This window comes from Podarcis bocagei, assembly GCF_964188305.1.
Source record: "Podarcis bocagei genome assembly, chromosome: 1".
In the NCBI taxonomy this organism is placed as follows: Eukaryota; Metazoa; Chordata; class Lepidosauria; order Squamata; family Lacertidae; genus Podarcis; species Podarcis bocagei.
In genome coordinates, this window is record NC_138125.1 from 81,051,388 (window position 1) to 81,070,015 (window position 18,628).

Below are 18,628 nucleotides of genomic sequence, written 5' to 3' on the forward strand. Positions count from 1 at the left end.
AGAATTCTCTTAAACCAGGAATTACACAAATTCAGTCCAAGAGTTCCAGGCTTCAGCTTTAATTTTTATATGTGTCTTCGTTAGTTTTAATATCAACATTTAATGAGATACTCAGTTCAACAAACTGAAGAAAACATGCTACATATAAAAACTATTCTGATTTGCTAAACTGGGCAATGGCAATATCATTCACTTCCTTGTAAACGCTCTTGTAAGCTTTATGTGAATTTATAATTTGGTGTAAAACTTAATTTGGAGGTATATATGAGCATATTTAAAATTCTTAAATATTCTTTGTATTTTAAGATATATATTTTAAAAACCCACTAAAATATTTGAAAGCATTGGCCTGTGAAATGAAAGAAAAATCTGAAGCAACTGTAGCTTCAGTCAGTCAGATTTTATAGTTCTTAGCAGCTCTTCTTAACAGTTCTTACAATATAAATCATACAAAAACCAAGAGTATGTTAAACAATCAAAGAAGTAGCTCCTTTGATACATTCACCGCCCATCCTCAGAATAGCATTTGCAGCAAAATATAGGCTGTAATCGGGTGCAGGGAGAGGGGTTTGCCTGAAAATAGGCTTTTCCATTAAGTGAAGCTGAGCTAGTAGATCCCAAATGGTTTTATTTATGTGTTTTTGTATGTGTGTGTGAGAGAGAGAGAGAGAAAGAGAGAGAGAGACTGAGATCGAGACCAAAGCACTCATTGGGAATGTTCAAGAATAAATACTGTTCTTGAGTTCCAAACCTAGTTCAGTCCTTTCCCCCCAAAGTGCAATATTGTGCAGGTTTTCCTGGGCTGGGGGATTGGGAATTGTAGAGCGGCCGTGATGGGCAACCTGCCTTCATGGTAATTAAAAGGTCATTGGTGATCATTTAAAATCCTTGTGGCATCCAAATTAGACACGGTATGTTTTGAAAGCAAAAAAAGAGAAAAAGTTAAAATCTATCTCCCGCAATTAATCTTTTATCATTTGGCTACCTAATTCTCATTTTTTTAACATTTATTAACAACATATGTTCATGTTTCCTCAGGACAAGAGAGGGAAATAATAGCTGATGATCTACCTCATCCCTTTGGCCTAACTCAGTACAGTGACTTCATCTACTGGACAGATTGGAACCTTCACAGCATAGAAAGAGCGGACAAGACAAATGGGAGGAACCGGACACTAATTCAGGGACGTCTGGATTTTGTGATGGATATATTGGTTTTCCACTCATCGCGGCAAGATGGCTTCAACGACTGTGTACAAAACAATGGGCACTGTGGGCAGCTGTGCCTGGCTGTACCCAATGGCTATACTTGTGGCTGTGCATCTCACTACACGTTGGATCCCAACAGCCGGAACTGCAGTTGTATGTGTTTTACCTTTTTCTGCAGTTGTAAAAATACTTGCAACTATTGTCTCGTAGCGAGCCCTTGGTTCACAAACATGACTTCATTGTACATGTTGGCCGTGTTCACACGTGTGTGTGTGTGTGTGTGTGTGTGTGTGTATCTATTTATTTAAGTGTTTCTGTACTACTATTGGGATTGTCAAAGTAATTTTTCCTCAGAACCCCGCCCCCTTTTAATTAAAAAAACACTTTTTTTGCAACACATGTAATGCTGAATGTGCGCAAGTTAAATGCGCATAAGTTGCAGGCTTACTATATAACACACATGCATATTCTATCGAAATACATAATGTAAATGCACGTGGGAGAGAAAGAGTTGGAAATTTGGGAGGGATCAACAACTGATGCTGCCAGAAGCATCTGGAGAACATCCCACCCTTGGAGGCTGTACTCTCTCTCTCCCTTTCTCTGTTCTAGCCCACCCCACTAAAACAGAGTCTTGGCTCAAGTGCATGCAGGACAAAGCAAGAAACTTGGAGTGAGGTAGAAGATCCTAAGAAAGAATTTGGAAAGGAAAAGCTAGCTAGAGGAAGAAACCACTTATTTCCTGCTGTAGGGTAGGCTGGGCAGACTCATTAACTTCCTTCCAGCACCACAGAGCCTGCATGCCTGATCAGGGGTGGTTCTTCATCCTCCATCAATCATGAAGTGCTAATTCTTCCCCTTGAATTAGCGCTAGTCCCAGCAGTCTCATGATGTTGCTCCTTCCCAAGTTGAGTGATGGGTGGGTGGAGCAGCACAAAAGAAATTGGTGGCTTTAATTTGCCTTTACTCCAACCCATAAGTACTTGCATGCAGCAACCAACTGGATGATTATGGCTGTTTGTGATGGTCTGTATGCATACTCCCCCAATGTATGCTTGGTTAGGATGGCCTAGCAGCCCCCCCCCATCCCCAAATTCAAAAAGATTGTGAATGGTTGTTTCAAACTTTTTAGAGTCATATCTACTTGAAGGACTATGCATTTATTTTGTTTTGTTTTGTTTGTGATAGAGAGTAGGCTGGTTGGTTCTCTGGGGTTTGGAGCTGATCTATTTAAGACACTGAAACCAATTATATTGTAACATAGTTCCCTGAAACAGACTGTAAAGTCTTATGACTTAATCGCAGCTGTTGTGCATTTCAGAGGTTTCCAAAAACATAACTTTGAGATCTGCAATAACTTCAGCTTTACCTTTTGGAGGAAATGCACTATAGTGTGAAATAAAAAGTTTTGGGATTTCTTTTCTCTCTGTGAGCAGTGGCATAATAGTTAAGTTTCTAAAATAATCGTATTGTTGAATCATTTGCTCTTCTGCTATACTGACTGATAGTTATGTTCCAGTTGAAAATATGATTCTAAATTACTCTTTAACAGTCTTAAACTGTTAACTGTGCAAAAACAATAGTAAAACTTGCAAGCTGGAACATTGCTTCTTTCTATTTTTTGATATTTTCACAAATGCAGTTCTTGAGTCTTCCTGTTTTTGCCACGATCCTTGTATTTATAGATGATGACGTTAAATGTTCTCTTTGTTCTTTTAGCACCTAGCAGCTTCTTACTGTTTAGTCAGAAGACTGCAATAAGTCGAATGATACCAGATGACCAGCAGAGCCCAGACATCATCCTTCCTATCCATGGTCTAAGAAATGTCAAGGCTATTGATTATGATCCATTGGATAAATTTATCTATTGGGTAGACGGACGCCAGAATATTATTAAAAGAGCCAAAGATGATGGCACTCAGGTAAGTTTAAAATAATAATAACAACAACAACGGTATATGTCTATCTGTTGGTGTATGTTTTCGTAAAAATGTATCGCAGGTGAGACTTGTAATATGATATTCTAGAGAATCTCCACCTTCTAAGAATAGGGCTCCTGTTTGGGGCTCAAAGCATTCTGGGAAAGGAATCTGTAGTGTTTCTGAGGCCTTGGAGTAGAGAGCCTTCATTGCGCTCAATGCCCTCCCAGCATTCCTTCTCCTGCTGCAGTAGAGAGCTGCCAGCCCCAAATCAGAGCGTTTCATAGTGAGGCAACACATAATTATTGAAAAGTGAGGAGGAAAGCTGTCTTTTCTTTTCTTTCCAATACATTCCATTAATAATTCTAAGAAGTGGGAAGAACCACCCAGTCCTAGTACCCCTCCCCCGATACTTAGTTTATGATGTAAGGAGCTTGAGCAGGCCAGTTCCCGCCCTCCCCCTGTTCTCCATTTTACTTGTGGTGGCGGTGGTTGTTCTTCAGCTGACACCCTGACATTCTGTGGTCTGCTTTACACATCACGCTTAGCCAAAAACAAGCCTCGGTTACAGCTTGTGGTTAGACTGGGGAGAGCTTAAGTGCGAGCCCAGGTTCGGATGGCTTAGCTTGGGTGCTGCAGCATAAGGGACCACAGAAGAGCAAAGCGGCTGTAAGCTTCTCTCCAGGAGTCCACATGCTTTCGCGGTCCTGCTAAGCCATAGTTTGGCTTAGCATGACATGCAAACCAGGCCTGTGTCTCACTTGCTGTCAGCTTTAGACTTCATTGATAGACTCACACAGCCTGTCTGATTTTCTAGTTCTTTAGACCCCTTCTCCCTCTCTTCTGCTTAACTGCCACCAAATGTCCGGAAGTCTAGAGGACCCTGTAAGGCAGTGATGGCCAAACTTGGCCCTCCAGCTGTTTTGGGACTACAACTCCCATCACCCCTTGCTAACAGGACCAATGGTCAGGGATGATGGGAATTATAGTCCCAAAACAGCTGGAGGGCCAAATCTGGCCATCACTGCTGTAAGGCCTTTTTAAAAATATCATTTACTCCCCTTGAGAATCCCTCAAGCATGTTGAAATAGCTGCCATATGTTTTTGGTGACTCTGTTTCAATTCCAAACTGACAAGCACACAATATTACGTTTTGAGTTATATGTATATCATTTAGAACTTTTATCATTCATAAATGTCAATCTTGGGCTTGATTCAGACTTGCTGACAAATCATGGGTTATTATTTTGAGTACAGACATGAGCCCCATTCCCCTTTCAACCACCCACCTCTTGCTTTACATGTTACAGGAGATGAGAAGTTTGCAATAAGTTTCAGTTTTCCATTTTGTCTAAATACAGGAAACCATGGTTTGTATAACCAGGACAGTTTTCTGTATTTGATGAAATGCAAACTATGAATAAAAGCTTCTCCACTTCTTCTGCACAAAGGATACAGGGGGAAAGTTGAAGGACAATCAATGCTTGTTCGTCCTTGTTCTCCAAACATCTTTAGACTGTCTGCCTGTGCCTCTCTTCTGTGTTAGCTACTGTCTCACAAACAAGGGTTTGTACCACCAACAACTAAATTGAAATCCTGTGTGAAGCAAGTGGGGTGGGGGAAAGATTTTGTAGTTTTTTTAACAAACAAACAAACCCTTCCACACTATTTCCAAATAGACTTAACAAGTGGAAGGAATGAAGATGGTACATAATCTGTTGGTACAGAATCTGTTGCCTCAGACCTTAGGATGCACAAGAAAACTATGAGGCTTCTGTCTCTCTTTCTGCCCCAGTCTTCCTTGTATTGTGCACCAGCTCCACACTGCTTAGGAGCTTCTGTGAGGCTTCAAATCTTTTGAAAGGCAGGACCCTCATTAGCCTTAACTATAATTTAATATTGGTGCTAATATAATGCAATAAGCATGGTTAAGGTAGACGGGGGAGTTTTTTTCTAGGGAAGCAGGAGGAGAATATACATTTCTATGTTGTGGTCTCAGTGTTATAACTGCATTTTTTATAACCCCCTCAGTATGGCACACCTTACACCCTCCACAGCTGGGCAGAGTAATGTTGTCCCATGCTCCCTCCTCTTAAGTGGTTGATGACCTGTATTTCCAGTGTGTTTTACTCAAAGACCCCAGAAGATGTGGCAAAGAATTCCTATAAGCAGGCTGAGTTTAAAAAAGAAAAAAAAGTATCATGTAGGCTGATGTGATGAATTTTCCATAGCATTTTCTTTCCAGATAATGAATTATTGTTTGTAGTAAGGAGGGGCCTTATAGTGTCAGATCTGCTCTTTGAGGGATGCCTGCCAGGCGTTAATTGCTGAATGGCTTCCTATTAGTGGCCCTTCCTAGGTGCAAATTACATTGGAAGCTGCTTATTATGACACAGATTGTTGTACAGCATAGGCAAGAGTTTCAGTGTTTGAAGAAGTACCTCCTAGGGACATATGGGTGTTAAATAATTGTACTTTTAATTGTTTGGCTATTTTTGCTACTTCATACTCCAATTAATTCTGTTAATTAGCATTTTATGAACCTTAATGTTTATAATTGGATATTAAACTTCCATGGTTGTTTTTTATTTTATTATATAATTGCAAGATTGTTTGCTTACACCAAAACTGTTTGGGTAATATTTGAGCCATGCTTGGACAACATAAGTTAAGCAAATCACATTGTTTATCATTAAGGAACAGATTGCAATTTAGTCCTAATATACAAATTGTATATTTCTGTATTGCTGCCTCATCCATTACCTGCTTCTGTTGTTCATGAAAGTTTGCTATGGTTAATTGATTAGGCATCAGATTTTTTAGAGGATTTTGATAAGAGGATTTTACTTTGAATAGCGGGTGGTGGGTACTCTCTTCAAAAGAGATATCCACTCATTTCTCTCATAGCTGGGAATATCTCATCTATAAGAGGCTGCCTACTATAATGTATGAGTGAAGGGGGGAAAGAGCTATTATTTTTCCTTAAGCAACTTAGATTTCCTTTATTGTGTGAGTGCCCTTTTCATTAGACTGTCCTTACAGTATGCATTCCTTAACTTTGTTATGTTTATATCTTTCTTTCTCCCCATTTTATTCCTATTTTATGTCCTCGTCATCTTCTTGCAGCCTTTCACAGTCATGAGTACTCCCAACCAAAGCCAAAATCCAGAAAAGCAGCCACATGACCTGAGTATTGATATTTTCAGCCATACTTTGTACTGGACCTGTGAAGCCACAAATACGGTCAACGTCTACAGACTTAGTGGGGAGCAGATTGGAGTTGTGCTACGGGGAGACCATGACAAGCCAAGGGCCATAGTAGTAAATGCTGAGCGAGGGTGAGAATCCTTTTGTTGTGTAAGAATTAATAGATTGTCCAGATGATATGGCACTTTCTTACGTTTCATACATTCTGAAATGTATCCTGCCTTTTTTTTTACTTGGGGAAATAGCTTGCATAGGGCTGCGTCAACAGGCCATACTGACAAGGATGAAAATGTAGAAGCCTTCAGACCATTTGCTGCGGGGTATTAAACCTTAGCCCTTGAAACGTTGTGTGTGGGAATCTCAGAAACATTCTAATTTAGCTTCATGCTTGTTTTAATTTGCAAACAAATTAATGTTAATGGGATTTCCTCTTTCTGTTCTTCTCCCCCAAAGTCACCGACCAATCAGTCTTGGAAGTTGAGCAGTAACGTCCTATTTCAGATGTAGACTTGTTAAATTTTCATGTCAGGGTCCATAGCAAGAATACCATGATATACTGTATCTTCCATTTAAGAAACTGTGCTAACTCTCTATGGCTGTTTTCCTACTTGTTGTCAGATATATGTATTTCACCAATATGCAAGAACGAGCCCCGAAGATTGAGCGTGCAGCCTTGGATGGAACAGAACGAGAGGTGCTCTTCACTACTGGCTTGCTCCGGCCTGTTGCCTTGGTGGTTGACAACAAACTGGGGAAGCTTTTTTGGGTAGATGCAGATCTCAAACGAATTGAAAGCTGTGATTTATCAGGTGTGTTTTGTTCCATTTAAATTATGTATAGTTTAAAGAATTTAGATGTCTTCCTTTTCGTTGCGGGGTTTTTTTATTTCCCTTCCTCTTGTAACCTTTCTAGTGAGCTGCAGAAATCATAAATAGGGTTTTTTGTCTAGGGTACTGATTTATCGTAACGTAATTCTGAGATGGTAATACCGATTCCTGTAATGGAAGCTTTCTGTTAATAGGTATGAACTCTAATTTTCCCACCCTCATTCTTCCCCCTTGTTTGTCATTGTTTGCTGGGGTGGAATATCATCATAAAGCAGTTGTCCTTTCTGTCACTTGCACTTTTATTTCAAAATAAATTTCCATGATAAAAAAAACCTAAATCAGATTTTAAATAAATGCGGGCAAGAGAGTTTCCAGTAACAGTTGGGACACATCTGCTTACAAAACGAAAGCTTCATATATATAGTATAATACAAAGATGAAGTGAATGTTGTATTGGACAGAGATTAGTAAGAAATATGTGGCACTTTTAACTGATACAGATATTGGCAAAGATTCAGCCATAAACTTGATATTGCTTGGATGTTAACTGTGACAATTTTTGGCAGCTTGACGTTCCTATTCCACCTTATGTGTTCATCTGCAGAATTTCATTTTTCAGAGACTGAAGTATTAGGCTTGATCAAGCAACATGTGCCTCATTTACAATGATACTTCTGGTATAAAATCCTTCCTCCACCCTGTTACTTTAATGAAAAGAAGAAAGGGTATCTGGATAAAAGAGAATGCAATGTTTATTAAATAGGCAGTATGAGTCACATAAATGATTGTTTGATTTGGACATGATCACTTTTAATGCGACCCATAGTGCTTCTCTCCTATTTGTGCATAAATAAACACACTTGGTGCAAAGGACATGTTCCATATTGTCAGCACAGAATAAAATATTTTAGATTGGTTGCCAAGGGCAAATATGCACCTGGCAAGTTACCTTAAATTTTCATAATATATTGGATCCTAAGTTGTTGACTTAAGTTCACAGAAGGAAAGTTCCCTGTTTCTCCTTGCCCTCTGGAGCCAGCTGTGCCCTCTCAAAAGCCCCCTGAGCAGTTGGGGGAGTGGGAATAAGGGGACTACTAACAGGAGGAGTGGATGGGAAACTTTTCCTTCATGTTCTTGTGTAAGTTAACTGGTTCCTGAGGTAATCCAATATATATTAGTAAACTGCTCTGAAGATCATCTTCTCTATGCCAGTGTAGATGGATGAACCTCTTAAAAAATAAAATATATTTAATCCTACTATAGTGAAATTCAAAGAACAGCAGCTAAATCTACTATTATTTAACCTTTAGGCAAAGTTGACAGTTCATCCAGTTTTATCTACAGACATGTCTCTGTATCCCCTCCCTTGAAAAACATTCTGCTTCTCAGAACCCAGAGGTAGCTTTAGGCCAGATGTAATAGCTATAATGATGTTTTACAAATAAGTCTATCGGTAATAAAATAGCTCAAAGTCTGTGAAATATCTCAATGTACAGGGTGTGTGTGTGTGTGGAGGGAGAGAGCTACACACAGACACTCCTTTTTTTTCTTTCAATCAGGTTGAATTTATTAACTGTTATAAATCTGAGTAGTTAATTACTGTGTACATTAAATACGTGTAATATAATTTGTTTTGGCTTACTGGGGAAAAGAACTGATTGCTTGTTCAACTATAGCCAAATTTAACAGCCAGAATCCAAAGCACCCTGTAAGCGTCTACTGTCCCAATTCATCTTGCTTTTTGCTAGTATGGTTAGCTGCTGCTCTCTTTCCATGTGGGGAGGGCTGTCAGACACCCAGGATCTACTTCTCTGACCAGTAAAAGCCATGTATTGGAATTTAAAAGTACAGTCACTGCTAGATTATGTCAAGTTCTGCTCATAATCCGGCAGGTTCCACTCAAACCCACCCCATTGCACCATGATTCAGTCTCTTGAGCTGGCATATTAAATTCTGGCCTTGGCCACAAAGCCATAAAGATCCTTGCTGATCACGCAGCCCATGCCAAGTGATCCGTATTATGTATGAAATATATGTAAGGAATATGGGCACAAGCTCACTGAATAGCGGACCCCCTTGCCACATGGCAAACTGCTTTTGAAACTGTTGAAATTTTCAAAAAAAAAAGATTGTGATCTGGCATGGGATAGGTCTGGTCTGCTTTTCTTTCTTTCTTTTAAGAAAACTAGTCACTGAGTATACATCAGGAAACTCTTTGGATCCCAGCCATTGGGTTTGAATGTCTGTATCCAACTCCTATAAGTACTAGATTTTCAGAGAAGTGATGCTTGGAAGTGCCTGAGAAACTACAAGGACTTGGTTGTGGGGCTTGTTGGTCCATCATTCTTACAGAGAAACTTGCCAAACAAATATAGCCTTTAAATGGATAACATGAAGATAATATTTTTATTGAGATTTGTTATGCATTTATTGTATATTTCAATAAGAATAAGTATCGTTTACAGCCATCAACCTCATATGATAAACTTTGGCAAATTGTTCTTGAAGAACTTGTGCATTTTTATTTTTATTGGTAGCACTGTGTGTGTTACTTTTGTTTTTGGGTAATTGTTATTTATTTACTAGTAATGTGTGTGTTTTTTAAAAAAATCTTACCCCTCAGATGTTTTCCTTTATTTAGTATAATTTGTATGCTACAAAGTACTCCTTTGCAGGGGGCTGGGAGAGTAAAACAAGAGTCTTTGTACAATGTAGTCTTCTGAATCAATTTAATACCAGCTGCAGTAAGAAGAAATGTTGCATTTGCCTGCATGGCTGAACTCTAGCAATTTTATTCAGTAAATTAGCAGAATTGTTTGCTCATTAGCATGTTGCAGTCTGCACCTACAATATTTTATTCTGTGACCATTATAAAAAAGTCAGTAGAAAAAAGATTTTACACCCTTAAGTTCTCACAAAGGTATTAGAGGTTATCGAATTAGAAATATTGGCACCAGGTACCCATAAATAATGTTTGGGGAGAAAAGATTATGCACACACTCAAAAATGGCTGGAATGTGGCTTTTCTGACATAACAGAAAAAATGCAGGTTGTTTCTTCTTAATAGTTGTGCATAAATTACAAATGCTGCTTTTTTTTGCAGTGGCATGTTTTTAAAACAGTTAAATAGGGTGCATTTATATTCCCTTGGACAGAGTCCAATCCTTTTGGAGAGCAAAATTTAAATAAAGCGAATTGAGAGCCTATTATAATTAAGTGACTGTGTATAAATAATGCTACGTATGCAGGATGCCTGTATAGATTTCATAATATATATTCAATAACCTGCTTAAATGACTTTAAGCTGCATTACTCAAATCCACGTGAAGCTGTGTTGCTCATATGAATTCATGGAAGTGTAGCAGACTTAGAGGCCATACTTCCACAAAGCACCCAGCACTTCCATAGCTGATACTGCTGATCATCTGTTTGGCAGGGGACAAAAGACCCTATACTGGTATTTCTGTGGATCAGGGGGTATTGTCGCAGTTCAAACATCTACTGGGGGGGTATATTCATTTGAGGTAAGCAAGAACATAGCCAGTTTGTCTATTAACTCCCACTTACAGCACCAGCTCTTACCTATGATTTACAGTTTTCCCCTGAGACGTACATTCTGGCATATAATTGTGGCACCAGATATATGGGGTTAGTGTGTAAAAGTATGAAGCTTTAAAAAGCTAAGGTCACATGGGAAGAAACATGTTTACATTGGCATGTACATTCAGATTGGTAAGAAATGAAATTGGCTGCTTGCTGCACACAAAGTGTGCGTGCGTGCATGCACATTCAAACATATTTGGAAAACTAGAAAAATAATTACTCTTTTATGTATAGTCTGCCCAAGTGACATTGCTTTCAAAAATGATCCAAAAGCCCTCTGACACAGGATATAATGGGCACTCTTTTTTTTCTTTTTTAAAATATATATTTTATTCAGGATTTTCTTGTTTTACAGAAGTGTAGTGCCTCGTATTTGTAAAAATGTTACATGGGCACTCTTTTCTGCATTGAATGATAGTGGTTGGCCATTTTCTCCTCATTAGTCCTTTTGGTAGGCCCGTGTGTCTGTTTCTGCATCCATTTTATCCAGATTGTTCTTGAACTTCATCACGTCCAATTATGGAGATGCTGAAAAATGGTTAAGCAAACATTAAGCAGTTACTGAATTTTTTTGAACTAATTTTATTAACTTTTTTTTAAAAAAAGCATGTCATCACAAAAATAGTATTTTACTTTCAGGAGCAAACCGTGTGACACTACAAGATGCCAACATTCTTCAGCCAATGGGACTGACAGTATTGGGAAATCATCTCTACTGGATTGACCGCCAGCAGCAGATGATAGAAAGAGCTGAGAAAACTAATGGGTACAAGAGGACAAGAATACAAGGTCGAATAGTTCATCTAACTGGCATTCATGCAGTTGAAGACGTCGACATGGAGGAATTTTGTAAGTTTATTACAGAGCTAGATATTTCAGATTTCTGCAGTGATACATTCTCCTTGATGCTTTAGACTTTTAAGCACAATATACATGGGCATCTTCCTTCTCAGCTCGCTGACCAAGGCCATGAGGTCACTACTAATAGGATAGAACTTAAGCAGGTATTGTTGCTGTGTTCTAGTGTGCGATATTTTGATTATTTAAAGATGTACCTCGGGAATATAGAAGTTACTGTTAGAAAAATATGACCTATTTCTACCCTGAAGAAATTAGTTGGATACAGGTTAGTTTATCTACAATTAGTTGCAGATAAATACTTTTTTTTTGGGGGGGGGGGAGAAAGCACTAAGTAAAGGTCCAGATTTTCACTCCCTGGATCACAAGAGCTTTCTTGGTATCTCATAACATTTACCAGTGTCTTAGATGCTCTGCATATGACAATAGCTGGCAGTTAAATCAACTTGTCCTGCATAAGAATTAATCGACCATCTTTTTCCTGTCTTATTTCACACCATCATTACCATGGCAGTGGCAAATACCTTTTGTAAATCTGAAAACAAATAAAAAAGGCTTGATTCCTTGTTAAGTGGCAAATTTACATTGCAAATGCATGTGATATATTTTAATGGCAAGCTTTGTGTATTCACTCACACTTGAAAAGAATATTGCCCTTGAGCACTGAGAAGCACAGCAAAACCTGTTACATCAAACACTTTTAAGGGGTAAAACTTGTTTTTTTGGTGGTCAGTGATTTATGCAAGGGCATCACAAGTTCACATGTTAAATGTTGACTACCAAAAGCAGTATAAGCATGGTGAACTACAGAATTGTCCACTTAGCTGCACCAGAAAGAAAGAGGTGGCATTACTACTATGCCTACTACTACCAAAGAACAAAAAACCCCTTAAAACATAGATGTCATTGTTCAGTCCCTTAACACATAAATGCTATTGCTTGAAAATGGCACTAAACCTTGTGATAATGTTTAGTTCCCCCCCTCCCTGATCTTGTCCTCCCCACACACAGAAACAAAAATAACATTTCAGGAGTATATTCTTTTATGTAAACCCTTTTGAGGGTTCCGCTCAAATATTTAAAAAATTATATATACATTTCAATTGATAAATAAAATTCTGATTGTGTAATTTGATGCAACATGATATTTGGACTTCAAACATCATATGTACTACTAGTAGTACCTAGTAGTAGTAGCAGTAGTAGTAGTAGCAGCAGCAGCAGCAGTTTTACTTATTATCCACCCTTCCTCCTTGCCATAGTTGTCATTTAACAGTAGTAGCATAACTATTCTTTTTTCTTCTTTTTTAATTTATAAAGCTGCACACCCCTGTTCCCGGGACAACGGTGGATGTTCACACATCTGCATAGCGAAAGGAGATGGAACGCCAAGGTGCTCCTGCCCAGTTCACTTGGTCCTTCTACAGAACCTCTTAACATGTGGAGGTAGGTGACCTAAGTGGAAGTTTTCTGTATGTGCTTTCCGCAGAACTTAAGAAGTTCTTTAGATTCCAGTAGGCAAGCACATTTAGATGTCTTTGTTCTACAGGCTTTGTTTCTTTATGGGTGGAATTCCTATAAAGCTCATGCACACAATTCCCCTGGTGTTTGCCCCCAAATCTGACTGATACAGATTCAAAAGAAACTCAAGCCATGTTTTCTCATGATTATTGCAAATATTAGACTGTTTTTTACTATCTCCAAGGATGTGGATAGGCTGCTTGGACAAAAAGTGGATACTTTTCACCCACTCTCCTGTCTTGCTCGGGCTTCATGCAACCCTGGACAACATTTGATGCCCCCTTCTTCCACTGCTAGCTTAGGGTAGGAGGCGTGAGGGCTCTGACAGGGTCCTAGAGTCTTCCCACCTCCTTCCCAAAACCTAATTAGCACTCCTCCCCGCCCCCCTCTTGGGTAAGGAGGTGGGAAGGCTCTAAGACCCTGTCAGAACCTTGCACGTTCTTCCCAAAAATTGGCGCCTCGACGTAGCTGGCTTTGAAAAGGCAAGCGCCCCTATTCTTGCAGCCCGCTTGGCATGAAAAGTTGGACTGTCCTGGTATAGGGAATACATAGCATACAGGACTATGTTAAGTGCTGGTGCTTGTGGTATTAACAAAAAATGGATGCTGTGCCTGGCACTTGCAGAAGCACTTTCCACTGTTTTAAAGTCATTGTGTGCAAACCTCTGTGCTTAGTCTTCTGAGTTCCTCAGTAAACTTACAGCCTGTTTCTTGGGGAACAAAGGGACTCTCCTGCTTCAGGAATAAACAGGAGCCTTCTCTCAGGAGCTGATGCTGGCTCTGGCTGTTCGTAGTTGTCTGGTGAGCCTAAATTTCATATGAAATTAGGCCACTTTTTAGGAGTTCTGCTTTCAGTTTCGAAAAGAGGACTTGGGTTTCTGAGTCTTTTCCTGGAAGCTTAACAGTTGTTGTTACTCCTTGGCAGTCAAAGGAGAGGGGGTGGGGAGTAGCATAATCATTGTGTGGTAGTTAGATGCAAAACATCATTAAAAGGAACTGATGCCATGTTACTCAACAGCAGCATATTTTGAGCTCCAACATTTTCTCAGTTCGAGTTTTAAGTACTTTGTTTGTGACATTGTTTCTGTCACCCCTGCCTATAGCCTACTTTTCTTTTGCCGCTGATATATATATATATATTTACTTATTTGTGGTTGTGTTTTCTGGAGAAATGAGCATCTCATCTCTTAAGGAAAGAATCTTCTCCAGCATTTCAGCTTACTACTTCTCTTCTTAAGTTTACTTTGGAATGCTTGTTTCTCTTAAATGGCATATTTGCTAGGACTATGAGCTCCCCAGGGAGAGTAATTTCCCTTATAAACAATTTCTGTCTCATGACCACAACATGGTCTGTGGTACCGGGGTTTTTGCATCTATTCTACAAATGAAGAAAGAGAGTCTATTTTGCCCATGTTTCTCAACTTGCAAGAGGTTTCCAGAGCCTTTCCTCCTATTGGCATGTTGCATTTTGCTTTGATTGCAATAAATCCATGTCTTCGCCTATTCTTTCCTAATCATTTTACTCTGATCTTGTTCTGTGTCCTGGATACAGCAATTTTAAGCACAGAGCTAGCCTCATCTTGCAATAATAGCTTGATATTATCTACTGCCTTTTTTTTTCTTCTTCTTCATATTTTTGATCTGCTTTCATTTGCATTATAACACTGTGAAGGGCAAACATCTCCACTAGGACAAGCATGGAAAGTGAGGGCGAAGAACCAATCTACATTTGCATTTGCTACAAATGTTTGTGGTCTTGTGAGTGGCAAATCTTAGTTGCTGTTTTATTTCCTGAGGCTTCCTAATTCATGAGTCCCTACATTAACTACATTCTTAGAATTCAAACACGGTGCTTATACTAATAATAATTTAATTTTTAAGCACTGAATTTGCTTGAATTTTCTCCCTCTTCCCTATAAGAGCCTTGATGCTGTTTCAAGATCTAATACAAGATTTTGTTTGTGTGGTTAAATGCTTTAAAGTGTTTTAAATTGGTTTAATCTCTTGGAAAACATGAAAAGAATTTGATGATGTTTTGTTTTTAATTCCCTTCCCCAGAGCCTCCCACATGTTCTCCAGACCAGTTTACCTGTGCAACTGGGGAGATAGACTGCATCCCTATGGCATGGCGATGTGATGGGTTTCCTGAATGTGATGATCAGAGTGATGAAGACAGCTGCCCAATTTGTTCAGCGTCCCAGTTCCAGTGTGAGAAAGGGCAGTGCGTTGATGCACGTCTGAGATGTAATGGAGAAATTGATTGCCAAGATAAATCTGATGAAGCTGATTGTGAAAGTAAGACCTGTTACCTTAATCTTTTAGCAAGTTGACTAAAGGCACTTCTGGGCATTTCTGGGAACAACAGTGATAGCAGGCAAACAGGAAGTGGAAGTAATTATTTGAAGTCATACTTGGCTGTTATAGGAGTTTAGAGCACCCATCAGTGTTTTGTCAGTGGCAGATTTGCCTCCCATGCCACCTTGAGTCACATGTCATAGGGTGTTCAAACTGCAGCCATATTTCATTGGTTGTCCATGTCAGCTGAGGTGTAGCACTCACACGTCGGCAAAATGCAGACTCTGAACAGCAGGTTGTTAACCGTTTTTCTCCTTAGAACTTGACAGTGAAGCATGTTTTGTTTCTATAAATAAAATGTAAATTTGTGCAGTTTGGAGGTGCTTAAAAACTGTTGTCTGGCTTCATGGTAATGATCTGTTCATCATTTTATTTGAGCTGAGAATGATACAAGTTTCCTCCACTGTTCTTTCCCCTGCCCCCTTGCAGCAATTTGTCTCCCAAATCAGTTTCGATGTGCCAGTGGCCAGTGCATTCTCATAAAGCAGCAATGTGACTCCTTTCCAGACTGCAATGATGGCTCTGATGAACTTACATGCGGTAAGGGGCTTTTTGCATCTAGTTCTTTAATGTCCCTGTGAGAGGTTGCCCCTGGGTCTAAGATGGTAAACCCAGTTCTTTTACTACTGGGTTGGAGCCAGATGCTTCTCGCAGCTCTGTGTGTGTACACTTAAACATGTAATATCCTTTTAACAGTACCCTGCAATGTTCAGAAATCTGTCTTGTTTAAAAACAACAGTAAACCCTAGCCCAATCCGCATCCTGTCAAGGAACTACTGTGCTGTAGTCAGGCCCCCAACAAAATGTAGCCCAACAGCAATTATCAAAAGGCCAAAGCGGATGCAATTATTTTTGTCTGAGCCTTTGGTGGCTGCTCAAATTGGCTTCAGTCCCTGCATGGTTTATATTAACCATAAGTTCTTTGAGAGGCTTTTTGAATGTAGATAGTCTGATAATTCTGTTCTCTGAGCCCTGGGACCCATGTGAGGAAAAGACCACAGATAGCAGCACTGAGATAATCGCAGAAGGCTTATAAGGGGAATTGAACAGGGAGAATAAAGGGGCTGTTCTCTGTCTCAGTGGCTGTAGTTAACAACTTTAAACTGCAGCAGAAGTCACTTTATGTGAACTAAAATAATTGGGCCTGTATGATGAAATGCTTCAGATGATTTGTTAGCCTTAAAAATAAATATTTATTTGCTGGACCATAAGGCTCGCTGGATGACCATGAGCCCATCACAAACGTTCATCCTCACCTACCGCATAGATGGATAAAATGATATTAAAAATGTTAAGCCCCTTTACATATTGAAAAAGGCTACAGAAGCTGTTGCTAATAGAACACACGTGTGATTTTTATTATTATTATCATGCCTTCCAGCAGGTCCAGAATTTAGGAGCTGCTGAGTGGTATTCTCAGGCCACCTTCACGGGGGTTTTGTTTGGGGGGGGGTTGACATAGCATCCTCCATCAGTCCCCTTCTATGTTGCCTGACATATGTGAATATGCCTGGCGGCGGCAGCAGGAATCTAGAAGCTAGGTGTTCTGAGGCACTGTGGGAAATTTTAAATGGCGGCACACAGCTGTCAACCATTAAAGTGAAAAGGGGTGTCTCTACTGAAAGGCTACAACTAAATGAGCATCACACATCATCTTGCCTCAGCACAAAGATAGATTTGTTTCAGCCCTAACTTTGGGGACTGATTCAAAGATTGGGGGGACGGGGGACGGGGACAAGCAGTATGATGAATTAGGGAATACAAGCTGCGGGGAAGAATTTTTATACCTCACCCAGGGAAGGGTACTTCTGGTTCTCATTATTACAGCACAGCTTTTCCAGAGAGAAATTGGTAGGCAAATTTTAGGGCAAGCGGGAGAGAGTTGCATCTCTATGCATCTGAATTCTCAAACTATGTCAACCGAGCTTCTCTGTGGATGTCCTTCATAGTTTGAAAAGTAGCTCCAAATGTAAACATCCATGGTCCTGAGTGACACTGGTAATATATATGTTGTGAGGAAATGGGGTGAAATATATATTTATGAATATGCTGTCATCTGGCTTCCTTTCAGAGCATTTACATCTAATTTTAATTAATTAACTTCTTGTTTTGTTTTTTTACAGCAAAAAGTAAATCGCCTCCCGATGAGTCACAGCCCCACAGCAGTGCTATTGGGCCTGTCATTGGTATCATTCTTACCCTTTTCGTTATGGGATCAATGTACTTCGTTTGCCAACGAGTGGTATGTCAGCGCTATGCTGGACCCAATGGACCTTTCCCACACGAATACGTCAGTGGCACTCCTCATGTCCCTTTAAATTTTATCGCTCCAGGGAGTTCTCAGCATGGCACATTCACTGGTAAGGATGGTACCTTATTGTTATCTTTTTTGTTCACCCCCACCCCATCCCCTTAGCTTCTCAATGTGTCAAATAGCAATTGAATGATGCTGCGTGATCGCCATCGTACTGTGCCCATTGTGTTATATTGGAGTACATTAGCTACTGCGCATGTTACAGGCGCCTGTCTTGCATCATCCAGAAGTCAGGCATTTAGTGTCATTGGTGATGTTGGCACGCTCCGCAGCAGGTGCGCATGGTGTGCGCACATCGCCTGGTCCCAGACCCCTCGATCGCAGGGGCAAGCCGGCGCTCTTTGATTCCCGCAATGCAAAAGCAAGTGAGGATTGTGTGGAGTAGGGGTGTGGCCTGAGGAGAGGGGGCGTGGCCTGCGAAGCATCCCAAGGACCAGATAGCCCAGAGGACCACCTACAGGCCTGAGGTTCGCTGCCCCAGGCTTAGGGCATTCTCCGATAGTCCATTACATTAAAAAATAGAAATGGAGCTTTGTAGTGAAAGGAGGAGTGTTGCACAACATCTGCATATGAAGTATCTCGAGGACTGCTTTGATTTAACTGTGTAGAAGAGCTAGACAAGTTGACCTTTGTTCCATTTCCCCCCCTTACATCCGTATAGGCATCTCTTGTGGAAAATCTATGATCAGCTCCATGAGCCTGATGGGGGGAAGTAGCGGTGCCCCTCTTTATGACAGAAACCACGTAACTGGGGCCTCCTCTAGTAGCTCATCCAGCACTAAAGCCACCTTCTATCCACAGGTAAGGTTTCAAAAT

General features: G+C 40.1%; 1 protein-coding gene across 2 annotated transcripts in view; it reads left to right on the plus strand.

The window, feature by feature from the left end:
• The window catches only part of LRP5 (LDL receptor related protein 5), a 123,959-nt gene that overhangs the window by 99,345 nt on the left and 5,986 nt on the right, over positions 1-18,628 (plus strand). For both annotated transcript variants that reach the window (XM_081197523.1, XM_081197524.1), the window contains exons 12-21: positions 1,039-1,362; positions 2,929-3,131; positions 6,255-6,466; positions 6,954-7,144; positions 11,405-11,614; positions 12,944-13,069; positions 15,202-15,438; positions 15,928-16,038; positions 17,622-17,858; positions 18,474-18,613. In XM_081197523.1, coding sequence (XP_081053649.1) covers positions 1,039-1,362; positions 2,929-3,131; positions 6,255-6,466; positions 6,954-7,144; positions 11,405-11,614; positions 12,944-13,069; positions 15,202-15,438; positions 15,928-16,038; positions 17,622-17,858; positions 18,474-18,613 — 1,991 coding nt within the window. The remainder of the gene's footprint in view (positions 1-1,038; positions 1,363-2,928; positions 3,132-6,254; positions 6,467-6,953; positions 7,145-11,404; positions 11,615-12,943; positions 13,070-15,201; positions 15,439-15,927; positions 16,039-17,621; positions 17,859-18,473; positions 18,614-18,628) is intronic.